Raw genomic sequence first — 16,734 nt, 5'->3', positions numbered from 1 at the left:
AAATAAATCTGAATATTAATGAGAGAAGTGTAGAAAAACAAATCTAAATATTAATACTTATGCTAAATCTGAATCTAGCAACTAGCATAAAAAACTTATTTACTTTAGTAAATTTAATAGTTTCTACTATCAATTCCCAATCACACATTTTTGTTAGACATAACAAAATGACAGTGTCCAATCTTCTTTCTTTCACTGTTTGCTAAAATAAGAAGGTAAGGTAAGTAAAAATTTGACTCTGAAATGATAGCTACTGTATTGAAAAGTAATATAAAAAGGCTTAGCATTTATAATTATTTCCATTATTTGAATTTAATTTGATACTACCTATATTAGAATTGATCAACACATCCTAAAAATACCTTAAATGATTATGTTTAAGTAAATAATAAACCAACATGTTTTATATATTTTTATATTTATAGTTGATAAAAGTAAAAGTGTCATTCAAAAAATTTTAAAATATAGAAGTAAAAATGAACCAACTAAATTCCAATCATGACATTTTAATGGATTTGCAATTCAAATGCTGTATCTTAGGAAAATTTTACTTGATTTTTTTTCCCAGAGAAAGCATTTTTAAAACAATTGCGTTAGGCTTAGAATTTCATTTCTAATTTGTTTTCTTATTCCTCATCATGAACATCAGAGTACAGATGGAAAGGTTACATTTCTGTCATGTTTAATAAATTGAGAGAAAGCAATAAACACAAATTATGAATAAAAAGCTACTACCTGCATGGAAATCTATTCCCACAGCAAATGAAGTTCCTGATATAGGCATCAAAGCATCCATTTTGTCAGTTGGTTCCAGAGGTATTCCCCTGATTCCTTCATGAACCGAGTACATAAGAAATGACTCTATACCTATATTAAAAAAAAAGTCCAAAATGAATGCTTAACATTAAAATAATTTCATAAGCAGGAGGGGTATCAAGATGGCAGAATAGAAAGACCCTGAACTCATCTTATCCCACAGGCCCACCAAAATTACAACTGTATACTAAGTAACTGTCTTTAAGAACAATATGAAGGTAAGCAGAAATCATTCTCCACAACTAAAGATATAAAGAAGGATACACAACAAGATGTATAGGAGGGGCTTTGAAAATCAGCTGGACTAATGTTTGGGAGAGCCAGAGAAATAAAGAAAACAGAGGCTCCTTTCTTAAGGAGAGCACACAAAATCTCATATATTCCAAGTCCCAGCACAGAATTAGTTGTTTGAAAGATGCCTGGGTCAGATTCACTTGCTGATCTTGAAGAGCCTCTCTGAGAGACAAGTGGCAATTGGGATACCCCCTGAAGACTGAGACACTAGCAGCAGCTACTTTTGGGATCTTGGGATCCTTCTCAAACTATTCCAAACAAATTTAAGAGGATGGGACATCTCCAAATCTATTCTGTAAGAAGAGCATTACCCTAATACCAAAACTAAAGACACCACAAAAAAAGAGAGAAAATCACACAGCAATATCACTGAGGAACAAAGACGCAAAAATAGTCAACAAATTCTAGTAAACCAAATTCACCAATATGTTGAAAGGATTCTACACAATGGATGATAAAATATTATTTATGCCAGGTATGGAAAGATGGTTAAATATCCACAAATCAATCCATGTGACATGCCACATTAACAAAATTAAGGATAAAAATCATATGATAACCACAACAGACATGGATAAAGCTTTTGACAAAATTCGACTTCCATTTAGGATAAAAAAAAAGCTTCAACAAAGTAGGTATAGAGGGAATACACCTCAAATTAATAGAAGCCATATATGACAAGTCCACAACTAACATCATATACAATGGTGAGAAGTTAAAAGCATTTCCTCTACGGCCAGGAATAAAACAAGGATGCCCACTATCACCACTTCTATTCAACATAGTAGTGGAAGTCCTAGCCACGGCCATACACAGAAAAAAAGAAATAAAAGTAATTCAAATTGGAAAGGAGGAAGTAACTGTGTCACTGTTCAAAGATGACATGATATTATATATAGAAAACCTAAAGGACTACACCACAGAAATAAAAAAATAAAATTATTAATACTAATAAATGAATTTTGTAAAGTTGCAAGATACCAACTTAGTATTTAGAAATCTGTTGCATTTCTATATACTAATAAAAAACTATTAGAAAGAGAAATTAAGAAAACAATTCCCCTTACAACTGCATCAAGAAGAATAAAGTACCTAGTAATAAATCTAACCAAAGAGGTGAAAGACTATACTTTGAAAATGATTAAGATGTTGACGAAAGAAATTGAAGACAACCCAAAACAATGGAATAATGTACCACGCTTTTGGATTGGAAGAATTAATGTTGTTAAAGTGTTCATACTACCCAAAGTGATCTACATATTTAATACAATCTCTATCAAAATACTAATTGCATTTTTTACCACACTTGAACAAATAATCCTAATATTTGTATGGAATGCCAAAGGACCCTAATAATCTTGAGGAAGCAGAATAATGCTAAAGGCATCATACTCCCTGATTGTAAAATATTTTACAAAGCTACAGTAATCAAAATTTTATGACTCTGGCTCAAAATCAGACACTTAGTTCAACAGAACAGAATAGAGAGCCCAGAAATAAAGCCACATTTATATGGTCAATTAATCTATGATAAAGGAGGCAAGATTATACAATGGTGGAAAAAAATAGCCTCTTCAATATAGGGTGCTAAGAAAATTGGATATACAAAAGAATCAAACTGGACTACTTTCTCACACCATATACAAAAGTAAACTCAAAAAGAATTAAAGACTTAAATGTAAGACCTGAAACTATAAAATTCCTAAAAGAAAAACATAGGTAGCCAGCTCCTTGACTTTGGTCTCTGAGATTTTTTTTTTTCAGTTTGGCACCAAAAAGAAAGACAACAAAACAAAAGTAAACAAATGGTACTACATCAAACTAAAAAGCTTCTGCACCCCTCAGGAAACTGTCAACAAAATGACAAGGCAATCTACAGAATGGAGAAAATATGATATCTCATAAAGGGTTAATATCTAAAATATACAAAGAATTCAAACAATCAATATGAAAAAATACCCAGACAACCCCATTTAAAAATGGGCAAAGTATCTGAATAGACATTTTTCTAAAGAAGAGACAATGACTAACAGGAACATGAAAATATGCTCAACATCACTAATTATCATGGAAATGAAAATCAAAACAATATGTGACTTTGGCAAGCTAGTTAATGTCTTTGTTTCTCAGTTTCTTTATCTCTAAATGGAGGTAACGAGAGACCTACTTCACTTAATTAGGAGAATTAAGTGAATTAATATATTCCAGGTACTCAGAACAATGTCTGTTGCAAAATGTGTCATATAAACATTTGATTTAAAATAAAATATATGATAATATTAACATACATATTTCTCATATGAGATTGAAAACTTTTTAAAAAATAAAATTAAGCTATGATCACTGGATGGAAAGATCATTCTAGAACCAAAGCTCTTCTAGAAGTAGACTCTGAAAGCAAGAAATAGGAAGCAGATTTCTTAGATTTCAGATCTTCTGCAATGCTCTTCTCCTTCAGTTAAGCAAACCTGAGGAACGACATATTCTTTGGTATCTTCTCCTAAATACTTGAAAGTAAATGTAACTAAATTCAAATTGGATAGTAACTGCAAACAATCAACCACTGTTTTTTCACTCAAACTTTTGCTTGTTTAAGTTGAAGTTAGTTTCTACAGTGTTTGGTTAAAGGCTTGATAATAAACTGTAGTTCCTGAAAATAACTAAAAATTTGGGATGTTTTACAAAAACAGCATCACTTAAAATATTTTAGGGAGTTCCCTCTGTGCTGGTTAAGGATCTGATTGCAGTGGCTCAGGTTGCTGCCAAGGTGTGGGTTCAATTCTTGGCCCAGCAGTGGGTTAAAGATCCAGAGTTGCTAGAGCTGTGGTATAGGCTGTAGTTGCAGCTTGGATTTGATCTCTGGCCTGGGAACTTCCATATGCTGCAGGTGTAGCCAAAAAAAAATTTTAGACACATTAAAAAATCCCATATATATGAGTACCATTGTCCTAATAACAAGCTAACATTATTTTTCCTAATTTTTTGACTGATGTTAATTGCCTAAAACCTGTATAGATGAAGTAAATGAATCTGAATCCAAGATTTTTCAAAACCTTATACCTTGACATGACATGCGGTTCTTTTGGAGATAATATCCCACTGTACACATGCAAGTCCTTGTTGTTTCAGACGTTGGTAAACAAAGCTGAGAACATCCACCATTATTGAGTTGGCAGGAATTACTGCCTACAAAGAAGGAAAACAAACAAAAGAAACGTAAAATTCAAGAAAACTAAAGACAGTATCACTCAATATTAAAAATTTGAACAAATGTTTATGCTATTATCAATTTATAAATGCAGCTGGTTCACATTGGTTAGTATCATATTTTATTCCCTTAAAGAATTTGAAGTAGCAGTTTCTGGCTGAAGTCTGATCTAAAAAAAAAGGCATGGCATAGTGATTATAGTCAATAGTATAAACAATTTAAGTTTCAATTTAACATCAAATACAATTTGAATACAATTCAAAATTGCTAAGAAATTAGATCTTAATTGTTCTTGTTACAAAAAAATGATAATTATGTGATGTAATAGCCCTATGGTTATAATCATTGCAATATATAAACACAGCAAATCAACACATTATATGTTTAAACATTATCTGTCCATTATGTCTCAATAGAAATACATTTATAATAAATAATTAATTTTTTAAATAAAGTAAGATACTTGAGAAGATTCATAGTTTTAAAAAAGCAAAAGGAAATCAATGCGTCGTCAACATGGTCATAGATCTTTGTGACATATCAAGATCACAGAAACCAAGAAATGTCTTTTTTGACTTTTTATTTTCTTTTTAAGGGCTGTACCTCCAGCATATAAAAATTTCCAGGCTAGGTGTCTAATGGCAGTTACAGCTGGCAGCCTACACCACAGCCACAGCAACATGGGATTCAAGTTGTGTCTGTGACCTACACCACAGCTCACGGCAATATCGGATCCTTAACCCACTGACCAAGGCCAGGGATTGGAATCACACCTCATGGACACTGGTCAGATTTGTTTCTGCTGCACTGCAATGGAAAGTCCCAGAAATCACTTTTTTGACTTCTAAATTTCACTTAAACTCTACAGTTACTTCCTTTCAAGAACATTTTATCCAAATGTCTCCAATAAATAATTATTAAATTACAATACTGACTCAACTGAAAAATCATACCATTAAAAGAGAAGAGGTACATATATACATATATGTAAATCTATTTTTTTTTAAAGTGAGGAACTAAATTTTGCCATTCTAAGGAACATAATTCTTCTGAAATATATTTAAAAGACACCCATAAGACTTATCTAATTAATTGGCATATTAATTTTCCTTATTACTGTGTAGTAGCAATGACAAATATTAGTCAGGTGATCATAGGTAGGCCTTCAATTAAGATGTTCCATTGAATTTACTAGGCCCAATGTGCTAATTATAGCTGGTAGCATGAAGTTAAGTAATTTACAATCTCATCCAACAAGTTAATTAAATATCCCATTTTTACAACATTTTTATTATTCTAGGACATGAAATGCCATTTAGTGGATGTTCAAACTTATATGAAGTGCAGTAAATCCAGTGAGATTTACAAAGCATGTTGAAAGCCATATATTAATAGTGTTCTATGGAAAATTCAAAATACCAATGAAGCTCATTATTTCTCATCTCTTAAATTCTAGACAGTCTGATGGGATTTAATTGTTCAATCAAACCTGTCACAAGTTCTGTCATTTTTGACGTGAAATATTCTCATCTGGGGAGACTTCTCATCAGGAGGTCTACCACTTTCTCTGCTTATTTCCAATAACTGCCAGTAGTTCTTATGTAGGTCCACAGACTAGGATTTGAGTTGACTTGAACTTTTGAAATGATTACATTTATCTCTTACATAAACTAATGGAGATTAATTGATGTATTCCCTTTTTTCCCAAGCTGACTAACCATACTAAGATGAATGTTTAGTTCTCTGAATATTTCAACAGAAGACAATTATATTTCTAAAGCTATAATAATTCTATACTGACTACATGCACATTTCATTTTATAGAAAGCATGTGAATGCATAATAATATAATGCCAGTCTATAGAGATGTGCATTTGAGTATAGATTTATTTCAACTACCACGAAAGATTCAAATTTTGGGAAGAGATTAAAAAGTGATAGTTAACTAAGGTTGAAAAAAAAACACCAAATGGAGAGAGGGAAAATAAAGGAATTGAAGAAGTAAAGAAAAATGGATTACATAATGATTTATAAAAACAAGAGAAAATGAGGGATTATATAATCTTGATAATATCAAAAACATGTGAAAGGAGTTCCCATTGTGACTCAGTGGAAATGAATCCTCAGGAGGATACAGGTTTGATCCCTGGCCCTGCTCAGTAGGTTAAGGATCTGGGGTAGCCATGAGCTGTGGTGTATGTTGCAGATGTGGCTTGGATCCGGTATTGCTGTGGCTATGGTGTAGGCAGGCAGCTATAGCTCTGATTCAACCCCTAGCCTCCTGGGAACTTCCATATGCCACAGATGTATCCCTTAAAAAGCAAAAAAAAAAAAAAAAATGAAAAAAGAAGAAAAGGGAGCTTCTGGACTGTGCATTTTTAAACACAATAGAAATAATAGAAACATATAATGTATTACATTTTTTGTAAATAATAAAATTAACCATGTCAACAATCATTCTGTACAACATATATTTCATGTTCCATTTGTTTATTCTCTAAAGGCAAATGATCATGAAAAAGAAAAAGTTTTAAAAAAAGAATCATTATTTCAATAAGAATCTTTGCCTGTTCAATATAGATTTGATTTTGATGTAGGAAAAATATTAAAGAAATTTTTTAAAGCAATAATTTAGATAGTGACTATCTAGCAAGTTAGAAATACTGGCTTGGCTTAGTATTTTTGTAATGAGATTGATGTCGAAACTACATTCTTCAGTTCTCTAGTGGAGCTAGAAGGTCCACTTGGCTAACAAGAAGTCTCAGCTCTCCAGTGATCTATGTCAAAGAAGATAAATGAAGTAGGTAATTGTACTTTGAAATCCAAAGTGGTAGTAATGTTAACACCTTAAATAGTCCTAAATTGCTCATATTTCATACTAATGAAGCTTTTAAGCTCCCTGCTGTGACTCTGTTAATGGGATTGTCTTTAATACAGATGCTTTTATCAGCATATTCTTCTAGTAAAAACAGTATTTTCTCTGTATTTTAAGCTTAGTCACATTACACCATTAATTTCTAAGTACTAGAGGTCTTTGTCAGTTTGGTGATATTTTCACAGTGCCTAGAAGCCAAAACTGTACCTACAGGATCAAATTCTTAAAGGATGAGGGGGATCTTGTTGACATGAATATTCTGGGACAAGCATGATACACTGAATTTTTCCTCAAAGAAACTTTATTAGAATTGTATCTGGAAAAGTTCGATATAGTAATTACATTTGCAAATAAAGTATGTGTTTGTTCACATTTTGAAGAAGTGAATGTAGATTTTTTAAGAGGTTTGGAATTATGGTCTCTCTTTTCTGCTCTGTTGTGTAATGTTGTAGATTCTCAGATACAATCTCATTCAGTATAGACGATGAACCAAAGGTTTATCATAGTACTATAAATTTTCACACTTCACAAGTATATTGCATTGAAATTCACAAAAATGCCATATTTTATTTATTGAGTACCTGTGTTTTATTGCCAGTTATATATCTATTTTCTATGGCTTGAATGCCAGAATTATTATTTTGATAAAAAAATGTTTCTCTTACATAATTCCCAGTGAAAACACTGCTGTTCATTGTTATGGATAAAGACCAAAAAAAAATATATGTATCAGAAAACAAATACAGCTTTGTGCATGAGAGTTTGGGTGTCGATCTATTCTGAATCATGAAAGGATCCCAGGAATCAGTTCAGATTGTTTTATAAATCAATTATCTTAAAAATATTTTTTTTCATGATAAAGAAATACAGTTCCTGCTACTCCAGACAAGAAAGTATATTCCAGACCAAAATTTGACCCAAGCTTTTTTCAGAAAAGGCAACCATGTTGAATCTGGTCTTCATTTTGACTCCAGATATGCAGGAATGACTCTCAATTGATATTGCTAATCAGTCCTGCCTGCTTGATTGTTGTCACCTGTGTTCAGAATTAGTGATCCCCTTGGTTCACTCTTCTTATTTCTTCTCTTAATCTGCTTTGGTCTACATGCCCAAATCCTTTAGCTAAAAATCCTTTTAAATTTTCTTGAAAATTTTTCCTAAGAGGAAAGTATATGAAGCAAAGGATTTTCACGGCAGAGATTAAGGAGAGCAGAATACAAAACAATATTTTTTTCTAGGAAGGGAGTTCTGCTAATGTCATGGATCATGAACCCCAAACTAAGAAAAGTCTAGCAGGTGTGGGGCTGTACTGGCTGGCATCTCTAATCTAATTGCCATTTGGGCACTGTGACAAGTCCACCTATGTAAACCATCTGTTAGTTCTCTCACTCCATTTCACTGCACACCATTTGGACAAGCAAAAACAAAAAAAGCCAAATGCTTAGAGCCAAACAATGTGGTGCTTTTTGTTATGAAATTCTTGCATCAACATAGTCTATTTGAAGTCCACTCATTTATTTAGTTTCTGGGCTTAATTATACAGTGACTATATTTTGCTGGCATTTTTTTTCCCTTAGTCTTATATTTTTAAATCAAGAACTGAATAAGACCTCTTTGAAGACCTGACAAATTAAGATTCCTTGGGCAGCTTTGCTAATGTTTTGAAAGCTCATTATATACCTTATGCTAAAGGCATTTCTTCTACAGTATGAAGCAGCATTTTCATTAAGAGCAAAAATAGGAAACTTCAATTGTTGAATTGAAAATAATATGAAAAAAGAGAACATTATATATTCAAAAGGCAGCACAAATTCATTACCGTGTGACTTACCTTGCTGTGCTTCTTTATCATACACTTTCATATGAACAACCCCAGAAGTCTTATTTCTTAGAACTGTGGGGTTTCTTCCATCTCTTTTGCTGCAGGTTCCAAGCTGAGCTAAGTTTTGGTCTGCCCACCACAGTTTCTTATCTATAAAAATGAAAAGATTTTTTTATGAAAGAGACAATCATCTTATTAACTAATAATAAAAAGCTATTAAACTATAATGCTTTCTGATTTCTTTTGTTAAATTCTCAAACTGTTTCTAAGGGAAAAAGCAAAATCACTTTGACTTTTAAATATGTAAACTACAGTACATTTCAGTGTTTATATTTTTCTTCTCTCTCGTCAATGAGAGTCTTAACATTAACTTTTCTTTTTCTTAAATGACATAAATAAAATTATATTCCAAATTAATATGGAATACAGATTTTATTTTCTATACACTTAATAATGATCATAGTAATATTGTACTATGTCTGTAAATGAACTGCAAAATCCAACAAAATATCTAAACTGAAAGTACAAAAAAGATTGTTCTCTAAGTTGTGTTTAAAGTGTATAAGCTCTTAAATCAGTACTCTCCATTCCTGGATTCTTCAGTTATAGTAACTTATTTTCTGTTCAGTTTATACTCCTTTCTCCAAAATTTTAATAATGTACATTATTAACTTGTACTGAGTAATCCTTTGGAAGCAGAGACCCTGCAATGTGGCACAGATAAAAAAGTAGTCAGGTAGCTAGAATTCTAGTGAAAATTATACATTTATTATTATATTATGTCAAATTGTCATAGAAAAACTATAAGGCTGCTATTATAACTTTTCTTTTCATAGATGAAGATTCTGAGATTCACAGAGATTAACCATCTCAGTCAAATTTACACATTTGATGGTCTTTCTCTCTCTAAAACATGTGTTCTTTCTAAGACTCCATGATGAGTACATTAAAAAATGTAAGGTAATGAAATAATGTTAAATAAAGTTAATTTTAAAAGTTTTGAACTATCATTGAGAATTTAATTAATGACAATTGAGACCACATTGATTTCAACCTAGAAGTTAAAGTAAGGTTACTGAACTTAGTGAACAAAACAATGTAGTCTTGACCTTCAAGGTACAATTATTCTCATTCAAATGCCAGGATATTTTGACTGAACCAAAGCCTGGTTTCATGCATTACGAGAAGAATAATACAAACAATGACCATCCCTTCCTAAATCTTATTTTGTGCAGTGCACAATTCTAAACATTGTAGACAGATTAATCCATTTAATCTTCACAAGAGTTCTATAAGGTAAGTACCGCCATTATTAAACCATTTTGCAGTTAAGAATATTGAAGGAATGAGAAGTAGTTTTCCCTGGGTAATAGAACGAATAGTGGACCCAGGTTATGAATCAACCCTGATTTCAGTTTCTGGTATTAATTTCATTTCTATAGCCTCTCCTTCCATAGATGGATAGAGTTTACTCTTCTTTCTCTTGACATATAAATATGGAACTTAGATTATGACAGTGAAGTTGAGTAGCCAATTCATTTATCCTTTCATTTACACTCCAACATTTATATAAGAACAGAGATATTCCCTGTGAAGAAAAAGGTTAGAAACTTTGACTTAGAGATTTTTTTATTTTGTCTTTTGAGGGCCGCACCCTCAGCATATGGAGATTCCCAGGCTAGGGGTCAAATTGGAGCTGTTGCTGCTGGCCTATGCCAGAGCCACAGCAATGCCAGATCCTTAACCCACTTAGCGAGGCCAGGGATCAAACCCGCAACCTCATGGTTCCTAGTCTGATTTGTTTCCACTGCGCCACAACAGGAACTCCTAACTTAGATGTTTTTGAAAGGTGTTTGGCACAGTATAGTGGATTGAGCACATGTGTTTCTACTTTTTTTTTTCTTTGTAGGGCTGCATCTGCAGAATATGGAAGTTCCCAGGCAAGGGGTCAAATCAGAGCTGTAGCTGCCAGCCTATGCCACAGCCACAGCAACGTGGGATCTGAGCTACATCTGCAACCTGCACCACAGCTCACGGCAATATCAGATCTCTGACCTACTGAGCAAGGCCAGGGATCGAGCCTGTATCCTCATAGATACTAGTCAGATTCATTTCTGCTGCACCACAACAGGAACTCCCTGTGTTTCTACTGCTGTTTCTTCTACTCTCCCACTGTGATAGAAATGTTGAAACATAAAGCAGAATAGAACCATAATGAACACATATAATAAACAAGAGAATGAAGGGCATGTGAACATGATTGTATGTGGATGGAAATAGGAAAATGGTTAAACGGGCAGATAAAGGTGCAACCTAGAACGTGATTTTAAAAAGGCTCCAGAAGAGTGGAAACCAGCCCTCTCCACCGAACTCTGGATGATCTTGATTTTAGCCTGAGAATAGTAGAGTGGAAGTGCAAAAAAAAGGTTAAAATAGGGTGATTAAGTGAAAATATTTTTATATGTAAGGCTACCTACCCCTACCATCTCTTTTACCCTTTCCCTTGTGTTTATAGATGGTTGATAGAAAGTCTCAAATAAATAAATAAACAGAGCTCCTTTTAAAGATACTCAGTGTAATAGTTTGGGATATTAAGGGTGGTGCTCTGCAAAAAGGTTCCTTTCATTCTGACCTTTGTGGCACCCAAAGCCTGACCTCTTAAAGCAAAACCTGAAAGCTCCCTCCTGATAAGATATCCTTATGTCATGCATCTATCTGTGCCTTCAGGAGAAATCTATCTGTGCCTTCAGGAGAAAGCTTCATGTATCGAATCTCTAAGCATAATGCAGTGTGCCTTCAATGCCATTCAGAGCTCCTGGTAAGAGCTCCCCTCGCAAGGAAGATATCACAGGAAAAGAATTTATTTTTATAAATAGGAAAACTATGATGGACCTCCCAGTCCCATCTTAAATGTCATGGGAAAGCAAGGATATTCAGTTCAATGAGGAAAACTAACAAAGTGAAAAGCAAACACTAAGGTAAACAGAGGGACACAAAAATTAAAAATCAGAAATTATTTTTTAAATCATCAAATATATTCAAGTACATATCTCATTCTAGAACTGTTAGAGATCCTTAAAAAGGGAAAAATTAGAGAATAAGAAAGGATTCAGAATTTAAAGAGTTACGTCTACAGACAAATATTTTTATTTTATTTTATTTTATTTTATTGCTTTTTTAGGGCCTCATCCACAGCATATAGAAGTTCTCAGGTTAGGGGCCAAATTGGAACTGCAGCTGCTGGTCTACAGCTCCTTTTAGAGCCACAGCTATGTGAGATATGAGCAGCATCTGGGATCTACACCACAGCTCATGGCATACCAGATCCTTTAACCTACTGAGTGAGGCCAGGGATGGAACCTGCAGGATGGAACATGGAAACTAGTTGGGTTCATTACCACTGAGCCATGATGGGAATTCCCCAAATATTTTTAATGGAATGATTATAAAATGTGGTTGAGGGACTCTTTCATGATATGGAGGAAGAAGACAAGCAGAAAAAAAAATTAAGATTGGAAAGGAAAGAAGTAAAGTATCAGTCTAAAAAGTCCAATAGACAGTATCACTAAACTGTAGTTGGAATCAGCAGCTTCTCCACGTCCATGCAGTCAGAAAAAAAAAAAAAAAATGCCCATTTTACTTAAGACTGTCCTTAATTGACCAGTAAAAATTATCAATTTTTTTAAGTCTAGCCCTTTTTAACATTCTTGTGATGAAATAGAAATTCTGCAGAAAATATTTCTGGTGCTGAGTATGATTGTGTGGAACAAATGTACTTATGAGACCACTTGAGCTGCAGGAAGAATAGGTTACTTTTTTTCACAGAACATCATTTTATCCTTGAAAAAATATCTGACAATCTATGGCTAGTCAGACTTTGGTGTTTGGCAGATATTTTCTCAAAAATAACAAGAAAGAAAAATGGTAAATAACATAGTTGGAAGATTGGCGATACCCAACTTTGAGACTTATTATAAAGCTATGGTAATTGAGACAGTGTGGTGTTGTTGAAAGAATAGATAAATAGATCAACAGACCAGAGCAGAGAGCCCAGCAACAGACTCCTATAAATACAGTCAACTGATCTTTGACCAAGGAAGAAATACAAATAATGATGTAAATATGGTCTTTTCAAGAAATGGTACTGAACAACTGGACATCCGTATGCAAAACAAAAATTAGTCTAGACACAAATCTTACACCCTTCACAAAAATTAACTCATAATGTATCACAGATCTAAATGCAAAATACAAAACTATAGAACTAAGAGATAGCATAGGAGAAAAACCTACATGACAGTGAGTATGGTGTTGTCTTTTTAGATAATGACCAAAGCCTGATCCATGAAAGAAATAACTGATATTATAGACATCATTAAAATTAAATTTCAGCTCTGCCAAAGACATTATCAGGAGAATCAGAAGACAAGCCATATATAGGGAGAAAATATTTGCATAAGGATTATTTTCCAAAGCACACAAATAATTTTTAAAACACAATAATAAGAAAGCAAACAACTAATTTAAAAACTGGACCAAAGACCTTAATAAACACTTCATCATAGAAAATAAACAGATGACAATAAGCATATGAAAAGATACTCCACAACATATATCAATAGGGAAATGCAAATTAACAATGAGCTACCACTGCACATCTATTAAAATGGCCACAATTCAGAACAATGACAACATCAAATGCTGTCAGGATATGGAGTAGCAGGAAATCTCACACATTGCTGGTGGGAATGCAAAATAGTATAGCCGTTTGCAAGACAGTTTTATGGTTACTTATAAAACTAAACAAATAAAGGTAGCAATATAGCAATAGAGGTTATGGCAGTCCTCTGAAAACATGGATTTCCTTGCTTCTAATTCTTGTTCAAGTTTCTTTAAGTTTCCTAATTATATACTGGCTCAAATTCAAAATTCCCTCTCAGGTTTTAAAATCACTAACTACATCACTACATAATCTGACTTGATTCTACTTCTTTCCACCTTCTTTCTAGTACATGCATTTAGTCCACTCTTATCACCTAATATTCATTCAGACATGTATTCAACTAATATATGGCATCTATTATTTGAAAAGTATTATTTTGCTATTATTTTTGACTGTACTCACTGCATGCAGAATTTCCCAGGCCAGGGATTGAATACTTGCTACTTCAGTAACCAGAGCCACTGCAGTGACAGCAGATCCTTAACTCACTGAGTCACAAGGGAACTCCAAAGTACTACTTTTGATAGTGGAAAAGTGACAGAAGACAAGATGAGTAAGATCTCTGTCCTTATAGATGCTATGTTCTAGTGAGGGAGACAGACAAGAAATAAACAGAAAAGGCAGAACTAAAGTTCTTAAAAATCAACAGCAATGAAATAAATAACCTGATTGAAAGTGGTCAAAGGACTTGAATAAATATCTCTCCCAAGAACACATGCAAACAGCCAATAGGCATATGAAGAGATATTCAACATCACTAATTATCAGGGAAATGCAAATCAATATCAAAACCACAATAAGATATCACCTCACACCTGGTTATCATTTAAAAAAAAAAAAACAATGCTGGCAAGGATGTGGAGAAACTGAATCTTATTCATTGTTGCTGGGAATTAAAATGGCAGGGTCACCACTAAAACAGTATGGAGATTACTCAAAACATTAAAAGTAGACTACCATATGACCTAGCAATCCCATTCCTGGGTATACATACAAAAAAACAAAGTCAAAATCTTGTAGAGATATTAACACTTCAATATTCAGTGCTGTTCATTCTTAAAAACAAAGGTATGGTACCAAATATCCATCAAAAGATGAATAGATAAATACAGTTGGTGTATATATACAATGGAATATTATTCAGCCTTAAAAAAGAGAAAATATTTTAGTGGGGGATGTTGATAATATGCAAGGCTACACACATGTAGGGATAAGGGGATGTAGTAAATCTCTATTTACCTGTCAATTTTGCTGTGAACCTAAAACTTCTCTAATAAAATGAAGTATTTAAAGAAAAGAGGGGAATGTTTCCATATGGATGAACCTTGAGGACTTTACTTACATTAAGTAAGATTAGCTGATCACAAAAGTACTAATATTGTGTGATTCCACGTTCATCAGGTTTCCAAACTAGTCAAACTCAAAGTAAGAGAGAGTAGAATGGTAGTTGCCAAGGGCTGAGGGGAGGGGATTGGAAATGGGTGAGTTGCTATCCAGTAGGTATAAAGTTTCAGTTATAGACAATGAATAAGCTCCAGAGCTCTGCTGTACAACTTTGTGCCTACAGTTACCAATACTGTATTGTGTACTGAAAAAAATTAAGAGGGTGGATCTCAAGGTAACTGTCCTTACCACAAATAAATAAATGAAAACATAAGAAAAAACTGAAGGCTGTTATTATTTAGTCCTATAAAGAAAATAAACAGTTTCATCTTTTATTTTCTGCTTTCCCTACCTTTGTCTGCACATAACTCCATTCTACTCACCCTTCACTGCACAAGCCTAACCCCACCCTCAGTGAAATACTTCAGACTGCCTTTCCCACACTATCTCTTCCTTCTCACTGATTCTAAATCCTCTATAGACAGAATCCTATGGTTTGGTATTAAATCATTACTTTTTCCTTTCTTTTCACTTGTACTTATTTTGACTCTGTATCCAGAGATGAAAACTCCTGAGACAACGATCCCATCTTGAGCTTCTTTGTATTCTTCACAGCGCTTTGCATTCTTTTGAACCAAGCTTAATGTAGAAACTCCCTAAATATCTGTGAAATGATTGGGGAAATAATATCTCCCATACTAATTCATAACTTAGAAAACATTTAAATAAATCCATCTCTCCCATTTCCTCTTGATATTATCTTTTAAAAACTTCTCTTTTTAACTATAACCCATTTTGAAGATCCCTCTAACATAAAGAACTTTGGGTTTGAGTGCATAATTATTATTTAGAATCATACCTATTTCTCTCACTTTTTCCCCTCACGTTCATATTCATATGAACATACCAAAATCTTCAGAAATTATCCAAAATCAGGAGTTCCCATCATGGCTCAGCGCAAATGAATCTTACTAACATCCATGAGGACGCAGGTTCAATCTCTGGCCTTGCTCAGTGGTTTAAGGATCTGGTATTGCCGTGAGCTATGGTGTAGGTCACAGATGTGGCTCGGATCTGGCATTGTTGTGGCTGTGGTGTAGGACAGCAGCTTCTGCTCTGATTTGACCCCTAGCCTGGGAAATTCCATGTGCCCAGGGTGTGGCCCTAAAAAGACAAAAAAATTTTAAAAAAAGAAAGTAATTACCCAAATTCAGAAACTACTTGCTTAAGTTGTATGTAGGTAATTACACATGACTTTATTTTACTATCATAGCCTGAATTGCACACCTCACAATTCATATATTAAATTTCTAATTCTCAATGCCTCAGACTGGGACTATATTTGAACATAAGGTCTTTAAAGAGGTAATTAAAGCTAGATTATGAGGGTGGGTCTTAATCCAATATGATTGATGTCCTTCAAAAAAGAGAAATTAGGACACAGACACACAGAGAGGGAAAACCAAGGGAGGAAAAGACAACCATCCACAAGCCATGAGAGAGGCCTCAGAAGAAATCAACCATGTTGACCCCTTGATTTTGGACTTCAAGACTCCAGAACAATGAGAAAATAAATTTCTGTTAAGCCACCAAGTCTGTGGGAGTTTTTTATG

General features: G+C 33.6%; 1 protein-coding gene across 1 annotated transcript in view; it reads right to left on the bottom strand.

Annotated features, from left to right (window-relative positions):
• Positions 1–16,734, bottom strand: part of LRP1B (LDL receptor related protein 1B) — a 1,887,165-nt gene that overhangs the window by 504,982 nt on the left and 1,365,449 nt on the right. Inside the window, 3 exon segments of the mRNA XM_021076285.1 lie at positions 736–867; positions 4,171–4,296; positions 9,025–9,165. Coding sequence (XP_020931944.1) covers positions 736–867; positions 4,171–4,296; positions 9,025–9,165 — 399 coding nt within the window.

The sequence above is a fragment of the Sus scrofa genome, chromosome 15 (genome assembly GCF_000003025.6).
Source record: "Sus scrofa isolate TJ Tabasco breed Duroc chromosome 15, Sscrofa11.1, whole genome shotgun sequence".
Classification (NCBI taxonomy): Eukaryota; Metazoa; Chordata; class Mammalia; order Artiodactyla; family Suidae; genus Sus; species Sus scrofa.
The sequence above is the reverse complement of the archived record's forward strand: the minus strand, read 5'-3'. Positions and strand labels throughout refer to the sequence as shown.